Here is a 14159-nt window from a genome sequence, read left to right on the forward strand (position 1 = left end):
AAATCTCCAAGAACAACATCACAAAAAAAGGAGAGTAAGAGATCCGACGATGAGAAGAAGCAAGTTATTAAGAAGCAGAAGAACTTTTCGAATTTAGAAGATAAGCTTTTGACCCTATTCTATAAAAAAAACAACTTCCTCACATCATTGCAGCTAATCTTCTGATAACAAAACTCTTGAGTACATGCTGCACACACACAGACACACACAACGCTGTGAAAAAGTTACAGATTTCTTGTTTTTGTGTCACAACTACACATTTCAGGTCGTCAAACAAATGTTAATATCAGACAAATTCAACATTCAGTTTTTAAAATGATGATTTTTTTTAATTAAGGGAAAAAAGATATCCAAACCAGCCCGGCACTATGTGAAGAAGTAATCAGCCCCTAAACCTAATAACTGGTTGTGCCACCCTTGGTGGCAACAACTGCAGTTAATAGCTGTCAACGAGTCTTTCACATCCCTGTGGAGGAATGTTGCTGCTGTGTTTCGGATCATCGTTCTGCTGCACAACCCAAGTGTGCTTGAGCCGAAGGTCCCAAACTGACAGCCGAGCGGTCACCTTCAGGATTCCCTGGTGAATTTTCAGCAAGTCATCCAGGTCCGGAAGCAGCAAAGCAGCCCCCAGACCATCACACTACCACCACCGTGTCTGACTGTGTGTTTGGAGTTGTTTTCCTGAAATGCAGTTTAAGTTTTATGACGGATCTTCCAATAGTTCCACTTTTGTCTCTTGAGTCCACAGAATATTTTCCCAAAAATCTCAAGGATCATCAAAATGTAGGGTTTTTTTTGCTCTTCTTCTCTTTCTTATTGTTAACTCTGACCTTAACTGAGGCCTGCAGGGCTTTAGATGTTGTTCTGGGTTCATCTGGGACTCTTGAAGTAATTCCGGTCAGCCGGCCACTCCTGGGAAGGTTCACCATTGTTCCATGTTTTCTCTATTTGTTATTTCTCTAGTTATTTATTTATTTAAGGAATTTTCTTGATTCTACAGGTCTGGCAGTAATCAGGTCTGGTTGTGGCGACTGAAAGTGAGCTAAACTTTCCAAAGAAAAATCATAGTTAATTCATGATTTAACAATAATTTGACCTTTGGTTCAAATGGTCTAACCCTTAATAAGTGTAATCATCCAACCCTGGTCCTCGAGGGCCACCATCCTGCATGTTTTACTTGTTTCTCTGCTCCAACACAGCTGATTTAAATCAATGGGTGATTAACAGGCTTCTGCAGAACATGAAGAGGTGATTTAACCACTGAATCAGGTGTGTTGGAGCAGAGAAACAAGGAAAACATGCAGGATGGTGGCCCTCCAGGACCAGGATTGGCCACCCCTGATTTAAACCCTGTATTTTAGATTTACTCAGATTATCTTTGTTTGACATTAAAATTTGTTTGCTGATCTGAAACATTTAAGGGTGACAAAAGAGCAAAAACAGAAGAAATCTGTAAGGGGCCAAATTCCTTTTCACAACACTGTACAAGCACAAGAGATTTCTGACCTTATTTAGGGCACCTATACTCCTGGAGGAGGCATCAGTGAAGAGTTTGCTGTGCAGAAGCATGACTCTGGCGATGAGGTAGAGGCGCAGGAACATGGGCACGCTCAGCACCATGTCCAGGTCAGCCTCGGCCTGCGAAGGCGCGTACGAGAAGGCCAGCCGCGCCCGCCACTGAAATTTAAAGTCCCCAGGCACCGGATGCACCGCAGACACCAGCAGCTCCAGCGCGATCAGCAGGACCCGCTCCATCGTCATGGCGATGCGCCAGTCGTCCGCGCCGTTGTCTATGACAAACAGCTGCGGGGGGGACAAAAAGGACACGGGAGTCAGGGAAGAAAAAGTACTGACACATCGTTTAAAACCTCGCTGTGAATAACTTCATCATCTGCTGGCACAGGGCTTTCATCAGTACGGCGCGTGATGATTATAGAAACCAGCAGCAAATCAGAGTAAATGTCTTTCCTGCGATGTAAAACAAAATCCATTTAATCAGCAGTTCGGTCCCCTCGCAGTTCTTTGGCTCATTTTCACGTAACCTGCGAGGCTTGTCTTACTAAAATTAAACCGGAGACGCTGAGTCATTTGGAGCCCCGGCATTTATGCAAAACAGGTTTCTAATTATTAATATCACAATATTTAACTTTGATATTGAAAAGGGATCATTACATTGTTACTTCTCGCTTGTCAGGGGAATAAAAGTCCAAGAGTTACGAGTGGAAATTAAAGTGAAGGAGAGTCAAAGGATTTGAGTGAAGCCTTCCAGAGGAAAACTGACAGATCTCCCTTTCAGAATAAAACTGAAAACATACTGTAGCTATTTGGCACGAAACAACAATACGAATAAACTTGTGATTACCATAAATGCAAAACAATACGTTTTGAATTATTGAAAAGACCGTTTCTCACTCATATGCCTCGGAGTGCTTTGATCCGCTGCCTCCAATCCCCCAAAACCAAAGAAAGTCTGTCAGTCGGTTTCCAGCAAACAGCTACAGTGAAAATATTAAATAAAGCATGTGCCTGATGTATTCTGTTTGCTTCATTTACCTCGTGACTGAATGTTGTCAGCACAGACAAACTCGCACATCATGTACAGAATGTAGACATACAAAGAGGGACAGATACTCGAATTAAAACGATCCTAACTTGCCAAGTTTGGAGCCAAATTTCGTCTTCAAATTTCATGATTTGTTATATGCCAGACATAAATATATGGTAAAACCTTTAGGATCAAGTTAAAATTATAGGGAGCACAATGTTAGGTTCAACTAGCGAATATGAGCAAAAATTCTATGAGGATTAATGACATTCATTTAGAGTTAATGATTGGGGGTGTTTCAAATCATAAACACATTTATAGGCTAATGGAGGCAGGACAAGAGCATCTCACTGGTTGCAGCACCACAAATTCAACACGCTACCTGATGTCTCAAGGACTTCCTCTTATTGGAGCTCATTTACTATCTGACTCTACTCAGATGTGATAAGAAGGAAATAATAGACACACGGCCTAGCTGCAGTCTTCATTCCTGTCAACGCATGCCCCCGAGCTCTTCTAGTTGACAAATGTGTTAAACGCATCTGAGGAGACGTGAAGAAATGCAGCCAGGAGTCTTTAGAAAGCTGTTGGATGAGAGGAGCAAGTTCAGGCCAGTGACCCTGAAGGCTTCGGATACTTAAAGCAACGGCAGCCTCCTTTAAGGTCTAAAAGTCGGAATCCTTTTAAGATTTCCTGCTGCAGTGAAAAAGTTAGCCGTGTTGTTGAAAAATGCTTAAAGTGGGGGCAAAACGACGAGTTCTAATGTTGCACATCTCTGGTGTCGATACGACACATACAGCATCTCGACACACTGCCAATGATATGATACAATGAAGACAACATTAGCAGCAAAACTGGATATTATTCACCTCTTTAACACAGTGTTATGGGATTCAAAGTGAGTTTTGATTAAACCCAATGCAACCAGATGCAAAACAATATGATGAAACAAAGGAATGACACAACGCAGTTTAACAAGTCAAGTAATGAGCTAATAAAACGTGACCTTTTACAAACGGGCCTTGTGTCACAATTACATTATGTATGAGGCTAAGAGCCATATTAAATAAAACTATCTTTGTCCTTCACAAATAACTGCCTACAAATAGGAGCGATGTAAAGTCTCAAAATTCACATGCTGCTGCGGCGGCGGCGGCTCCTGAGCATAAATATTAGTGGGGCGGATATTAATTTCCTGAATCAACAACCACACGAATGTTACAATTTGTGTTTCCTTTTTTGTGGAAAAAAGAGGACATATGTTGCTTAGTGTTTTTTTTTTTTTCCATGCACAAAGTTGTCGTCTTTTTTTTCTTTAGAAAACAGATAATTAAATCAGAGAAACAGGAGTATTTTTAATTTTAACTGGGTAAAATTAAACAGACAGACAGCTTTCTGGATTGGATTTCTCATTTTATTTGAAGCAATGTCTCTGCAATCATACTTGGGATTATCAAAGGTAAATGGTGGGACAACTTCTGTGAAGTAAATCTAAAAAAGATAAAACCAAAGAAGTGATATCTAGATATTAAATCCTTTGATAGAAGCCCCCACCTGGGCTTAAACCTGCAGCCTCGAGTTTACTAAACAGCAGAACCACTGAGCTACAGTAGACACAGGCTGTATGAAGCCACAGAATTAGATAAATAAGATCCACCTGTGGAAATATGACTCTCTCGGAGCTTCCGATCACTGCCGACAGGCGACATGTTAAATCTACTGACGTAAACGGTCGGTGACCTGTACCGCCCTATAGCTGCAAATAAGTCAAAAACTGAGAATGTATCCTGGAAAAAATGTTTTAATCCTCCTGAAGCCCTCAAAAGAGAGAGAGAAACAGTGAGGTTAGGGGTAGGCCTTCGTAACTTTGAGTCAATTTGACCTGAAGGCCACAGGAGAGTTAGGTTTTCACCTATAATTGTCAAAATAGTTGAAAAACACACAGAACAAAACAATACACAGCAAGCTAAGTAATTAAGTAATTCACATTGCTTATTAGGAGGAACTACTTTGTGAGGCGGAGGATTTTTTTTATGGACCAGCTGTGGCTGTGCTGCTGTAAAGAAACAATAGTCTCACTATTATACTCACTATATTATTTGCACTGTTATAAAAATAACAGTAATGGGAATAAATTAGATTTAAAACTTTGAAAAGATAGATTAAAATATTTTTTTCTCGAGTGGCCAATATCGGTTGTCAGATCATTTGGATTTGGTCCAGATCTGGTTAACCTGCACATGTCCAACATAAACACACGCTGATGTGGCGTTGAGCAACTAAAAAGGAAGAGAGTCGGGTTCACAAGGACGTCTTGTTTTGTTGATCAGGCGCAACCGAGGTGAGACAACGCCGGCTATTGTTTGAAACTAGCCACAGGGCGGCCATTATGAAAATGTGTTTCATTATGATGTTACCAAGTAAACGAAGGAGAGCCTGGAGTCAAAGCGATGGGATTTCAAACTGTTCAGGAGCAGCTTTCTGTTTATCACACAGGAGAAAAGTTAAAAAAAAAAACCAAAATATAAACTAACGCCGGAATATCACTTTGGAGAATTCCCAAGTTGCTTGATTTGGAGGTAAAAAGAAATTATGATATGCTGTTTATGAAAAGCTAAACCCACAGATATGCATTTTAGTTCAGTGCGGGAGATAAGTCTGTTGTAACTCCTAAAAATGACCCACATTTACGTGTAACTATAATTACTAACACCAAAAGACTGGTGCAGCCTTAATTTGCATTCAAGTTTATAGTTTTTTCCATTTCCAGCATCAATTTGCTTACTCACACTTATTGCAACAGTACTTTTGGTGTTTCCTGCAGGAAATGCTTTAAAAAAAAATCTGTTTATTATTCCCCTCTAGAGTCAAATTAAACATCCGCCCTTACCACCACTGTTTCTGTAATTGCGGTTCTCCCTTCCATGTTTGTGGATATTTCGTGTTCGTAATTGCTGTGGTTACCCTCGATATTGTCACCAAAGCTGCTGTTACAAGGAAGTGGTAAGAGCAGGTTTCAGTGCGGGGGCCCTCCTCCAGACGGAGCTGACAGGAGCCGGGGGAGGAGGAGGAGGAGGTGGAGGGGCTGATGAGGAGAGAGCGGTGGAAATAGATGAATGAAGTGCAGAGGAAATGAGGAGATAAAGATAGGGACAAGGGAATATCAGGGAGGGAGGGAAAAAAACGGAGACATTTTGGTCTGTTCTGCACTCAGAAGGAAATTAATCACCGAAATGGCAACAAGATTTGTGAAATATTACCGAGGCGTGCTGCTCTGCTGTGGAAATAATTTGGAACGTTGCTTTGCAATGACATTTAGACATGTTTTTAAATTAAACACGGCCGTTATACGACTCAATTTTAAACCGAAATGATCTTTAAGGGAGATTATTACTGTGGACAGAAAAGGTTAAAGAGGGAGTCAGAGCGGCAGAAAGGAGAGAGCAAACAGAAAGGTCGGTGCATGGGCGGAGGGGGACGAGGAACTCCCCTGCTGTAGATCAGCTGAATGTACCAGATGCTGTACAGCCGGGGGAAACCGCCAGCGCTCCGACAATTGCTCTTTTACCACATGATTCATCTCGAGGGCTTTTAAACCGCACAAACATTTATCTGGGAAAAACAAAACGAGCACAACAACAGGTCAAGCGTCGGCGCAAGCAGGCTCCACGGCTGATCGGTGTCGGGATGGGGCCGAGGCTGAAGCGCCGCCGCTTCCTCAACCACCTGTGGACACGGACGCTGCACTAATCATCATTATCTACATCCAGCACAGCGGGACGGTGTGTGTTTTCCTTGTTCCGCTGTTGCTACATGTGTGCGCACACATGTAGCCCACACACACACACACACACGCACACACACACAGGGGAGTCATTGTGTAAGCTACCATTTGAACCGAGGGTCAAACGCTGGCAGAATTCTTTAATGATTTCAGCGAGAATGCATGTGTGCGGACTGTACTCGGTGTGCGTTTGCCTGAGAGAGAGAGAGAGTGTGCAGACCCAGCCTCGTCATGGTGACTGTTGCCAAGGCGACAACATCAAAGAGCAGCCAAGCTTAATTAGGATCCCCAGTGAGAGAGGGAGTCAAAAAGAGGGAAGCGCGAGGAGAGCCGCGGAAAGAGGAGAGAACGAGGACGAAGGGAACAAACGCCGAGGTGTGGGGCTGTGAGTGAAGAGGTACAGAGAGGACTCAACGGACAGGTCGTCCAACACTCATGTTGGAGGTTTGAAAAGGTTTACACGAGTGTGAGTGCTCATACTTTGGTGAGAGGAATCTATTCATACCGTCACAATTGGCGACAAAGAAGTGGGTTACCACAACTTTTATAACAAAAACCTTCTTGTGGGGTTCAGGAAAGGGTCATGAATAGAGTTAACTTTGTACAGTTAGTTAGGTTTAGGCCAAGGTCCAACTGATTTCAGTCCATGCCCTACCACTTAGCCTCAAACTCCATTTTTGGTTATTAGGACTGGGTCTTCTGATTATCGACAGAGGTTTGCAACTCTAGAACAGGAGATTTTTCAGAAGCACATCCATCCATCCATCCATCCAGGGTTGTAGGGATCTGGTGCCTATCTCCAGCAGTCAATGAGCAAAAGGTGACAGAAAACTCCACCCCGAATAAAAACTCCCTCATGCCTCAGCTGAGATTTATCATCTTTCTCCGAGCCTAAACAAGTTGCGCAAGATCTTTGTTTCAAAAGTTGGAATTGACTTTTCGCGTGAAGTCAACCTTGTCTGTCTGTTGGTATCTGGACATATTTTAATCAAACTTTGTTTGATGTATGTCAGCATCTGATTAACGTTTGGAGTCAACCACAATTCTAGATGGCTGCTAATCAACCTTAGTGAACCCCAAAATAGGCATAACTCAGTCAATTGTACAGATATTGAGGTAAAAATTGATGTGTTAGCAGCTGATAGTCATCCCAGTCACATAATATGAGCTTCATCAGATCAGACTTGATTTAACACTTTTGTATGCAAGGTGGCAGGCAATATATTTTAATTCTTTCCAACTTAGCAATTGATGGCATATTCAGTGTAAGTTTGAAAACCAATGGTATCACTTATTGGTGATCTGCTTATTAGAACAACATAAACAGGACTATAACAATATATATACAATAACCCAACGTATTGGTCAGTTGTTTTGCTCTTGTTGCCAGGCAAAATAAAGGCATTTCTAAGTTTTGTAGTTTTAATTTTTTTCCTATTGGCTACTTGCCTTTTCTATAAATCTGTTGTCTTTCGGCTGCTCCCTTACCGGGGGTCTCCATAGCCAATCGTCTGCCTCCAAGTCCAATTTCCACCGGCACCCTGCTGGTTAGCAGCCGCGGAGGATGTCATTGTTAACACAGACCTTCACTGATCCAGTAGGGCAGTCGTGGATCCGCATGTTTGTTTTGGCTCATATTCTATGCCGCATGTTGTTCCTGATGCAACCCTTACCTTTATCCAGGCCTGGGATCTGCACCAGAGCTGCACAGAAAGTGCCCTTCCATTGGCTGACTTTTGCTTTTTATTTGATTATAACTCCTTATTTTAATCAAAGCAAAAAGCCTCTTTCAACACCGCAGAAAGCTATTATTTTTTGAAGCATCATAAGAACACCTATGTGGGACTAATACAGAGAAGTAGCAGCTCTTCCAAATTCCTCTTCTTTGATATCTCTTTGTGCCTTTTACAACAATAAAAGCACTTAACTGTGGAAAAAAACCCTGTTATGTCTCTTCATATAATAGGAATTAGTGGGAACTGATTATGTTGCAACTTCTTGAAAGCGTGTCTTATTTTGACGGGAAATGTTTTAACGGCCACCCCCTTGAAACTTTGCATCGAGAGCTAAGAGGTCACAAATCTAAAAGGGTTATTAGTAAACCATTCCACTGTACTGTGACAAAAACAGGTTTCCGTGTAAGGGTTTATTATGCAGCAGATTCACACATATTCATTTACACACTCTTCCTCTCTGTTTTTCCTCCTTTCCTCACCCCTCGCTCCGGTTCCTCCTCTGACAAAATGACATTTGTCCAAATCAAAACTGAAGTGATCAACCTTCCAGACCCGCTGGAGGAAATGAGCGCTTCTTCCTTCCCTTTCCTCCTCCCCCCGCCCTGCCATCCATGTCCTCCCTTCTTGCGCTGTCCCCCCCCTGCACACCCGTCCTGTTGGTCTTTTCCTGGCAAAATCGCCACGAGGAAGGGATAAATAATTAAATTCCATTAGGAGAGTAATCTGTCAGTGGGAGTGAGTGCCACTGCCCCTACATGAACAGGGGATGACAGAGGATGGAGCAGAGAAATTAAGCCTCAAAATGGTTGCAAATGTGGATTAGCCGACATCATCTGAAGAGAAAAATAAGTGTCCTTTCAGGTGTAACATCTCTAAACAACCGACTGCACATAACTTTTATGAATAATTAAATTTTACGGAGATTTCTTTAAACTAAAGGCTCATAATTTGGATCATTCTGTTTTTGAAAACCAGTATTCTTTCTGCACAAGTTGTTAAATGCCAGATGGTCGTATTTTATTGTGGAGGTTTTGTCAGAGCTCCGCACATATCCCCACAAAACCATGCAGCAATAAAATAAGAACTAAAACCGAGGTCCTGGTGGATTCATGTTTATTTTCAGAGGAAAAAAAAACAAAAAAACATTTTTCAAAACATAAAAAAAAAAGCTGTCCAGCAGCTTATAAATGTAAACACGTGGTTTGAACAGGATTTGTTGGACTTGTTCTTCTGCCAATAAACAGCAACCGCAGGCAAAAAAAAAGAAAAGATAAAAAAGTTATGGCTCATAATTTGTAATGAGTTGAAGCAGCAAGATGTGCATGCTCCATAATAAGATTATAGACATGTTCAATTTATCTAGAGACACTGGTTTTGAAAATGACAGCTATGAAATATTGACTCAGTGGATCGAACAAACAGCTACATCTAAAGCAAGCAGCTTTAGTCGGTTCCAGGCTGTGAAAGCCGAAACTCAAAGCTACTTATTAGGAGATCAGTGTACTCTTGACCAGCTTTCTGCAGGGTTCAGCTTCAGGGCTGTTAGCTCACAAATATTAACTGTACATAAAACTTTTATACATCAGGTGGAGCAATTCGATGACTTCCAGACATAACTGAAGAGTCCTAAAATGATAGAGAGAATAAAAACTGATGAAAAATTTTTTTTAGCAAACAAGTTTTTGCACTACAGCTGGGCACAGACCGTTATGAAACTCTGACTGTATGATAACCTTGAGGAAACAAAACAAAATAAAAACCTTCAGAACACGACCAACTGAGCTGTCCTGGGACGACATCTTTATCGGTGCCAGTTTATTTGAACAATCGGTTTGTATTTAAAAGCTTTTGGACATATTTCTACAAGTGTGGTTAAAAATGTTGCGTTTTAATTGATGACAAGATGCTCTATAGGTAAATTTAAAGTTCTAAATAATCTTTTAGAAATTCCAATTGCAGGCTTATAAATGTATAAACGTCTTTCAAAGGAGATGGGCTGTGAAAACGTCAGACGTTGTCTTTGTGTTTATCAGGCCTTTCCAGAGATGGAGAGCGAAGGTCGGTTAGCAGTTAAATACACTTTGACGCAAAGAACAAACCCGAAGGGGAAGATGAAAGAGATCAATGTGTCTTCTGTTGTCGCTTTCTTAATTTTAACAAACTGTGGCATCACAGGGCAGCGGGCTGGGGACACGGACACGAAATGAAAAGTAGAAAGGACAGAAGGAGGACAAAATAAGGGAAAGAGAGAGCAGCGGCAGAGGAGGAGACTAAACAGAAAAGGAGGAATGTGTGAAAATGATAGGCTTGAAAAGTAGGCTGAGGTGTCTCCATAGGTGAAGGTGTGAACTCTGACAGGACGCCCTCCACCTCCGGCGTACCTGCTGCTGCCTACCGGAGGGGTTTGTGACCCATCAATCTTTCTGTCTCGATAATCCAAACAACCATTAATCAACCTGTTACGGTTCCTCGGCGGTCATTGTGCTTTTGTAATCATGTTAGGGCTCTAATTCCAGATGTTTCATATCATAAAACCAGACCCGGTGCTGACTCGACTCTGCACGAGAGACAATTTTATATAAATGTCTGTTTATATGTCTGCAGGCAGTCAGCACTCGCGGGAAGAAACGGATACTGGGCAAAAAACAACAACAACAACTTGTGTCTAATTTGGTAAAAGTGATAGTTCTAAACAATGAAAGAGACTAAACATGAACAGCATTCAACATTTCACCAAGTCACAACTGTAGGGGAATCTCTAGATCCTGCAGGATAAAAAAAACCCCACACTCGACACACAAGCACAGACTCGCACACCGTGACATATATGAATATTCAGAGAGGATAACACGCTTCCCTTCACTGTAATCGCAGCTCCGAGGGAACACCCCTGTGGCTGTTTCTGCACAAGCAGTACAGGAAAAGGGAAGCCGAGTGTAAAGGAAGTGTTGGAAAGTGTGACAGATGAGGAGAGGTTCACAAGTTGGGTGTGTGCGCGTGTTATTCAGCCTCGTTTTCAGACTAGAAGTCTAAAAACAGTAACTGGGAGCGAGCGAAGGGAGGTTTCCACCAGTGGTGTCTGGAGACGGGGAATTTCCTCCATTCAGTGAGATATAAAAGATACTCTGTGTTGCTAAAAATGGCCGGAGGCTGCAGAGACACAAATGGCATCTGATAAATGAAGATTCCTCGGAAAATAAGAGGTCAAAATGCCCCTTCCTGCGCTCAAGAGTCCAAAACAGATTTGGCTGGGTACTTCTTTCTTATTTCCCCATTCAATATCATTCTTAGGAACGATGTAGCCAACATTATGCAGAATCTGCAGAGCATGACATCATATCTGCAGAGTATGACTGCCCGAGCATTAGTTTAATGAGAGAAGACATCCCTCTTAGAAGAATACCGCTCACTTTGTTTTCCTAATGCCATCTTGCCTTTCTTTGAGAGGCTTAGAGTGCCAAGCTGGTGTCTTCTTGATCAATGGAATGCTTCTAAAACTCTCCAAAAGTAACTGAATAACTCAGGTCACTAATGCTTAAAGTGCTCTAATGGACTGGAGAAACATCCCTTTTCTCACACGCTCTCTTGGAGTTTCTCTACTTGATTTATTTCCACAACAATTCAATTTTTGCTTTTCAAGTGCAGACTTCTTTTAAGCATATGAGCTAAAATTAATGTTTTTTGTTTTTTTTTCCTTCAGAGAAGTTTGTTTCTTGTTGAAGAAAAGAAGTGGAGACTATTGGTGAGCTGGCAGATATGAGATAAGCGATTCACAGAAAAAAGCAAAACTTCAAATGGGTGGAAGTCACTGGATGAAACACATGAAAGACAAGATGTGAGTTCTTAATGTTTTATTTTTTTAACGATTTTTCAAATCTCTGAATCGAGATCTTGGCTCTTGGATTTATCTCTTTTATCTGATTCATGATAACTGGTGTCTTGATCTTCCGGAGTCGACTGGCTTCATTGTTAACTCTGTCTAATGGAAAGTGGTTGCACAGATAGGACAGTCAATTACAACACGTAAAATGAGTTCATGTTGGTTGTAACCATTGGAGCTCAAATTCCAATTAATAACTGAAAGCAATATTAATGCTTACAATATGTAAGTGCCACCATACAAGATGCCTGGAGAAATGAAGAGTTTTACTGTCTGTGAAGCACTGCTTTTGACAACGATTTCTACAAAACTGGGAGGATTTTGTGCCATTTTAGGCTACCCCAAAATAATGGCAACCCTCATTCATTCATTCGGCCTTCCACTCTTTATATGCACTTTATCCAACAGTCATCAGGGTAAAAACCACCACGCACATTCACACTTACTCCTCAAGTCAAATCAGAATTGCCAACGACCCCAACATGCACATTTTTGGTCTTTAGGAGGAAATACTTGGAGAAAAGATATAGAGCTCATGCAGTGACTTCCTCAAGATTGTTTATTTTGCCATGATGGAAGGTAGATTAAAGATTAGTTAGTACATACAGTTGGTTGGGTAGATAATATTTTCTGGTAAAGATTAGAGAGAGACCATCGGCTGGTTGCCGACACCGGGACCTGCTTCATCCCAGGAGGCAGTCAGGGACACATGTGCCCCTTTCACACAGACCCTAACGGTTCCGGCTCCACTCTACTCGGCTTCCTTTGCGCTCGTTTACATCTGCATTTTTTTGCGGTCGGTTTCTGCTTCTATGGTCCCTGCTTTAGAGTAGGGCCAGTCGGGTTGGCCCTGCTTCGTGGGCGGCGCAAGCTTAGCTCCTTTTCACTCATTGGTCGTGGGTGTGACCAGATGCAAGCATAAAGAGCGAACGTAAGAATCTAAACAGCGTTAGCTTACCCTGCAACGTTTATGCCGTCTGTCCCCCAGCTGAAGGCGCTGTAAAGCCTGAAATCTCCGGCGGATAACAGCTGTCCTACTCTGCGCAACAATCGCGGCATCCAGAGCATTTCTTCCACTGCGCCTCTCTTCCTGAAGTCTCAGGAGAATCCCCATATGTTTAAAAAACAGCAACAACACAGGGGCCAATGTTGTCCATAGCGGTTTCGTTGTTTATGCAACTGACAGGAAGACAGGTGGTCGGGGACCTGAGACCATGTTGGAAGCCGTCTTTCTACTTATAATTTCTCTAGAAAGTTTATTTGTCGCCTTAAAGCTCCACCAGGGCCCAGGCAGAGCCAACCTTTGACCTCACCAAACTCCTCAGTCAGTAGCAGCAGCGTACCAGTGGGTCGGTTTTTGTTTTGCTTCTTGTTTAAATAGTGGAAAGTCCCCCTGACAACATGTTCAGCCAAGCACGAAACAACTGTTTTGATGATTTTAGGGGGAAATTTTTTTCCCACTTGTAACATTCAACATCACAATAACCTAATGTAGGAAGCTTGTCGTACAACATGAGAGATAAACATAGGTCACATGATTCTCTGAGGTAAGCAGCACGGGGTTTATTCATAGACAGGGAGAACAGCTGAGATTGGAACCGAAGATCTTGTTGTTGTAGGGTGAATACTCAACTTAAAAAAATACTGTAATGCAAAAAACACTTCATAAAGAAAGCCCATATGTGTGATCTTACAGCTCATGTGGATTTATTTGTTAATGTGGAGTTTAAAAGCCACCAGGTGAATTAAAATATAAACCTAAAAGACTTTCTACCCAACATTAAAGGCACAAGTTTCAATTAACGTTACTCAGTGTACATAAATCTCATGAAATTAAACTTAACTGTTTCAGATGGTTGGTTTGTTTGTCGGTTCTCAACTTAATTTAAAAACATATTTTTGATGAAATCTTCAGAAAAAGTTGGGGTTGTCACAAGAAACAATTGATTCAAATTTGGTAACTATTTTTTTTAATGACGCTATGACCTTGGTGGAGGTTTGTAATCTCCAAGTGCTTCTAGTTAAATCTGATTCCTGTTCACGCAAAGTAAGTGACCTCAACACACTAATTCAAGTGCGACTATTTTAAAATGTGAAAATTATTTGCTCCAGTTGGAGCAGTCTTATGACCACTACGGAAATAATATTTAGGTCGTTATCCTTAACAGAACCTGCACAATGGTGAAGTGAAGTGAGATTTATTTATATAGCACT

General features: G+C 41.7%; 1 protein-coding gene across 2 annotated transcripts in view; it reads right to left on the reverse strand.

Annotated features, from left to right (window-relative positions):
- The window catches only part of kcnn3 (potassium intermediate/small conductance calcium-activated channel, subfamily N, member 3), a 73227-nt gene that overhangs the window by 27934 nt on the left and 31134 nt on the right, over positions 1-14159 (reverse strand). For both annotated transcript variants that reach the window (XM_037980493.1, XM_017425090.3), the window contains one exon: positions 1507-1803. In XM_037980493.1, coding sequence (XP_037836421.1) covers positions 1507-1803 — 297 coding nt within the window. The remainder of the gene's footprint in view (positions 1-1506; positions 1804-14159) is intronic.

Source organism: Kryptolebias marmoratus, linkage group LG16 (genome assembly GCF_001649575.2).
Source record: "Kryptolebias marmoratus isolate JLee-2015 linkage group LG16, ASM164957v2, whole genome shotgun sequence".
In the NCBI taxonomy this organism is placed as follows: Eukaryota; Metazoa; Chordata; class Actinopteri; order Cyprinodontiformes; family Rivulidae; genus Kryptolebias; species Kryptolebias marmoratus.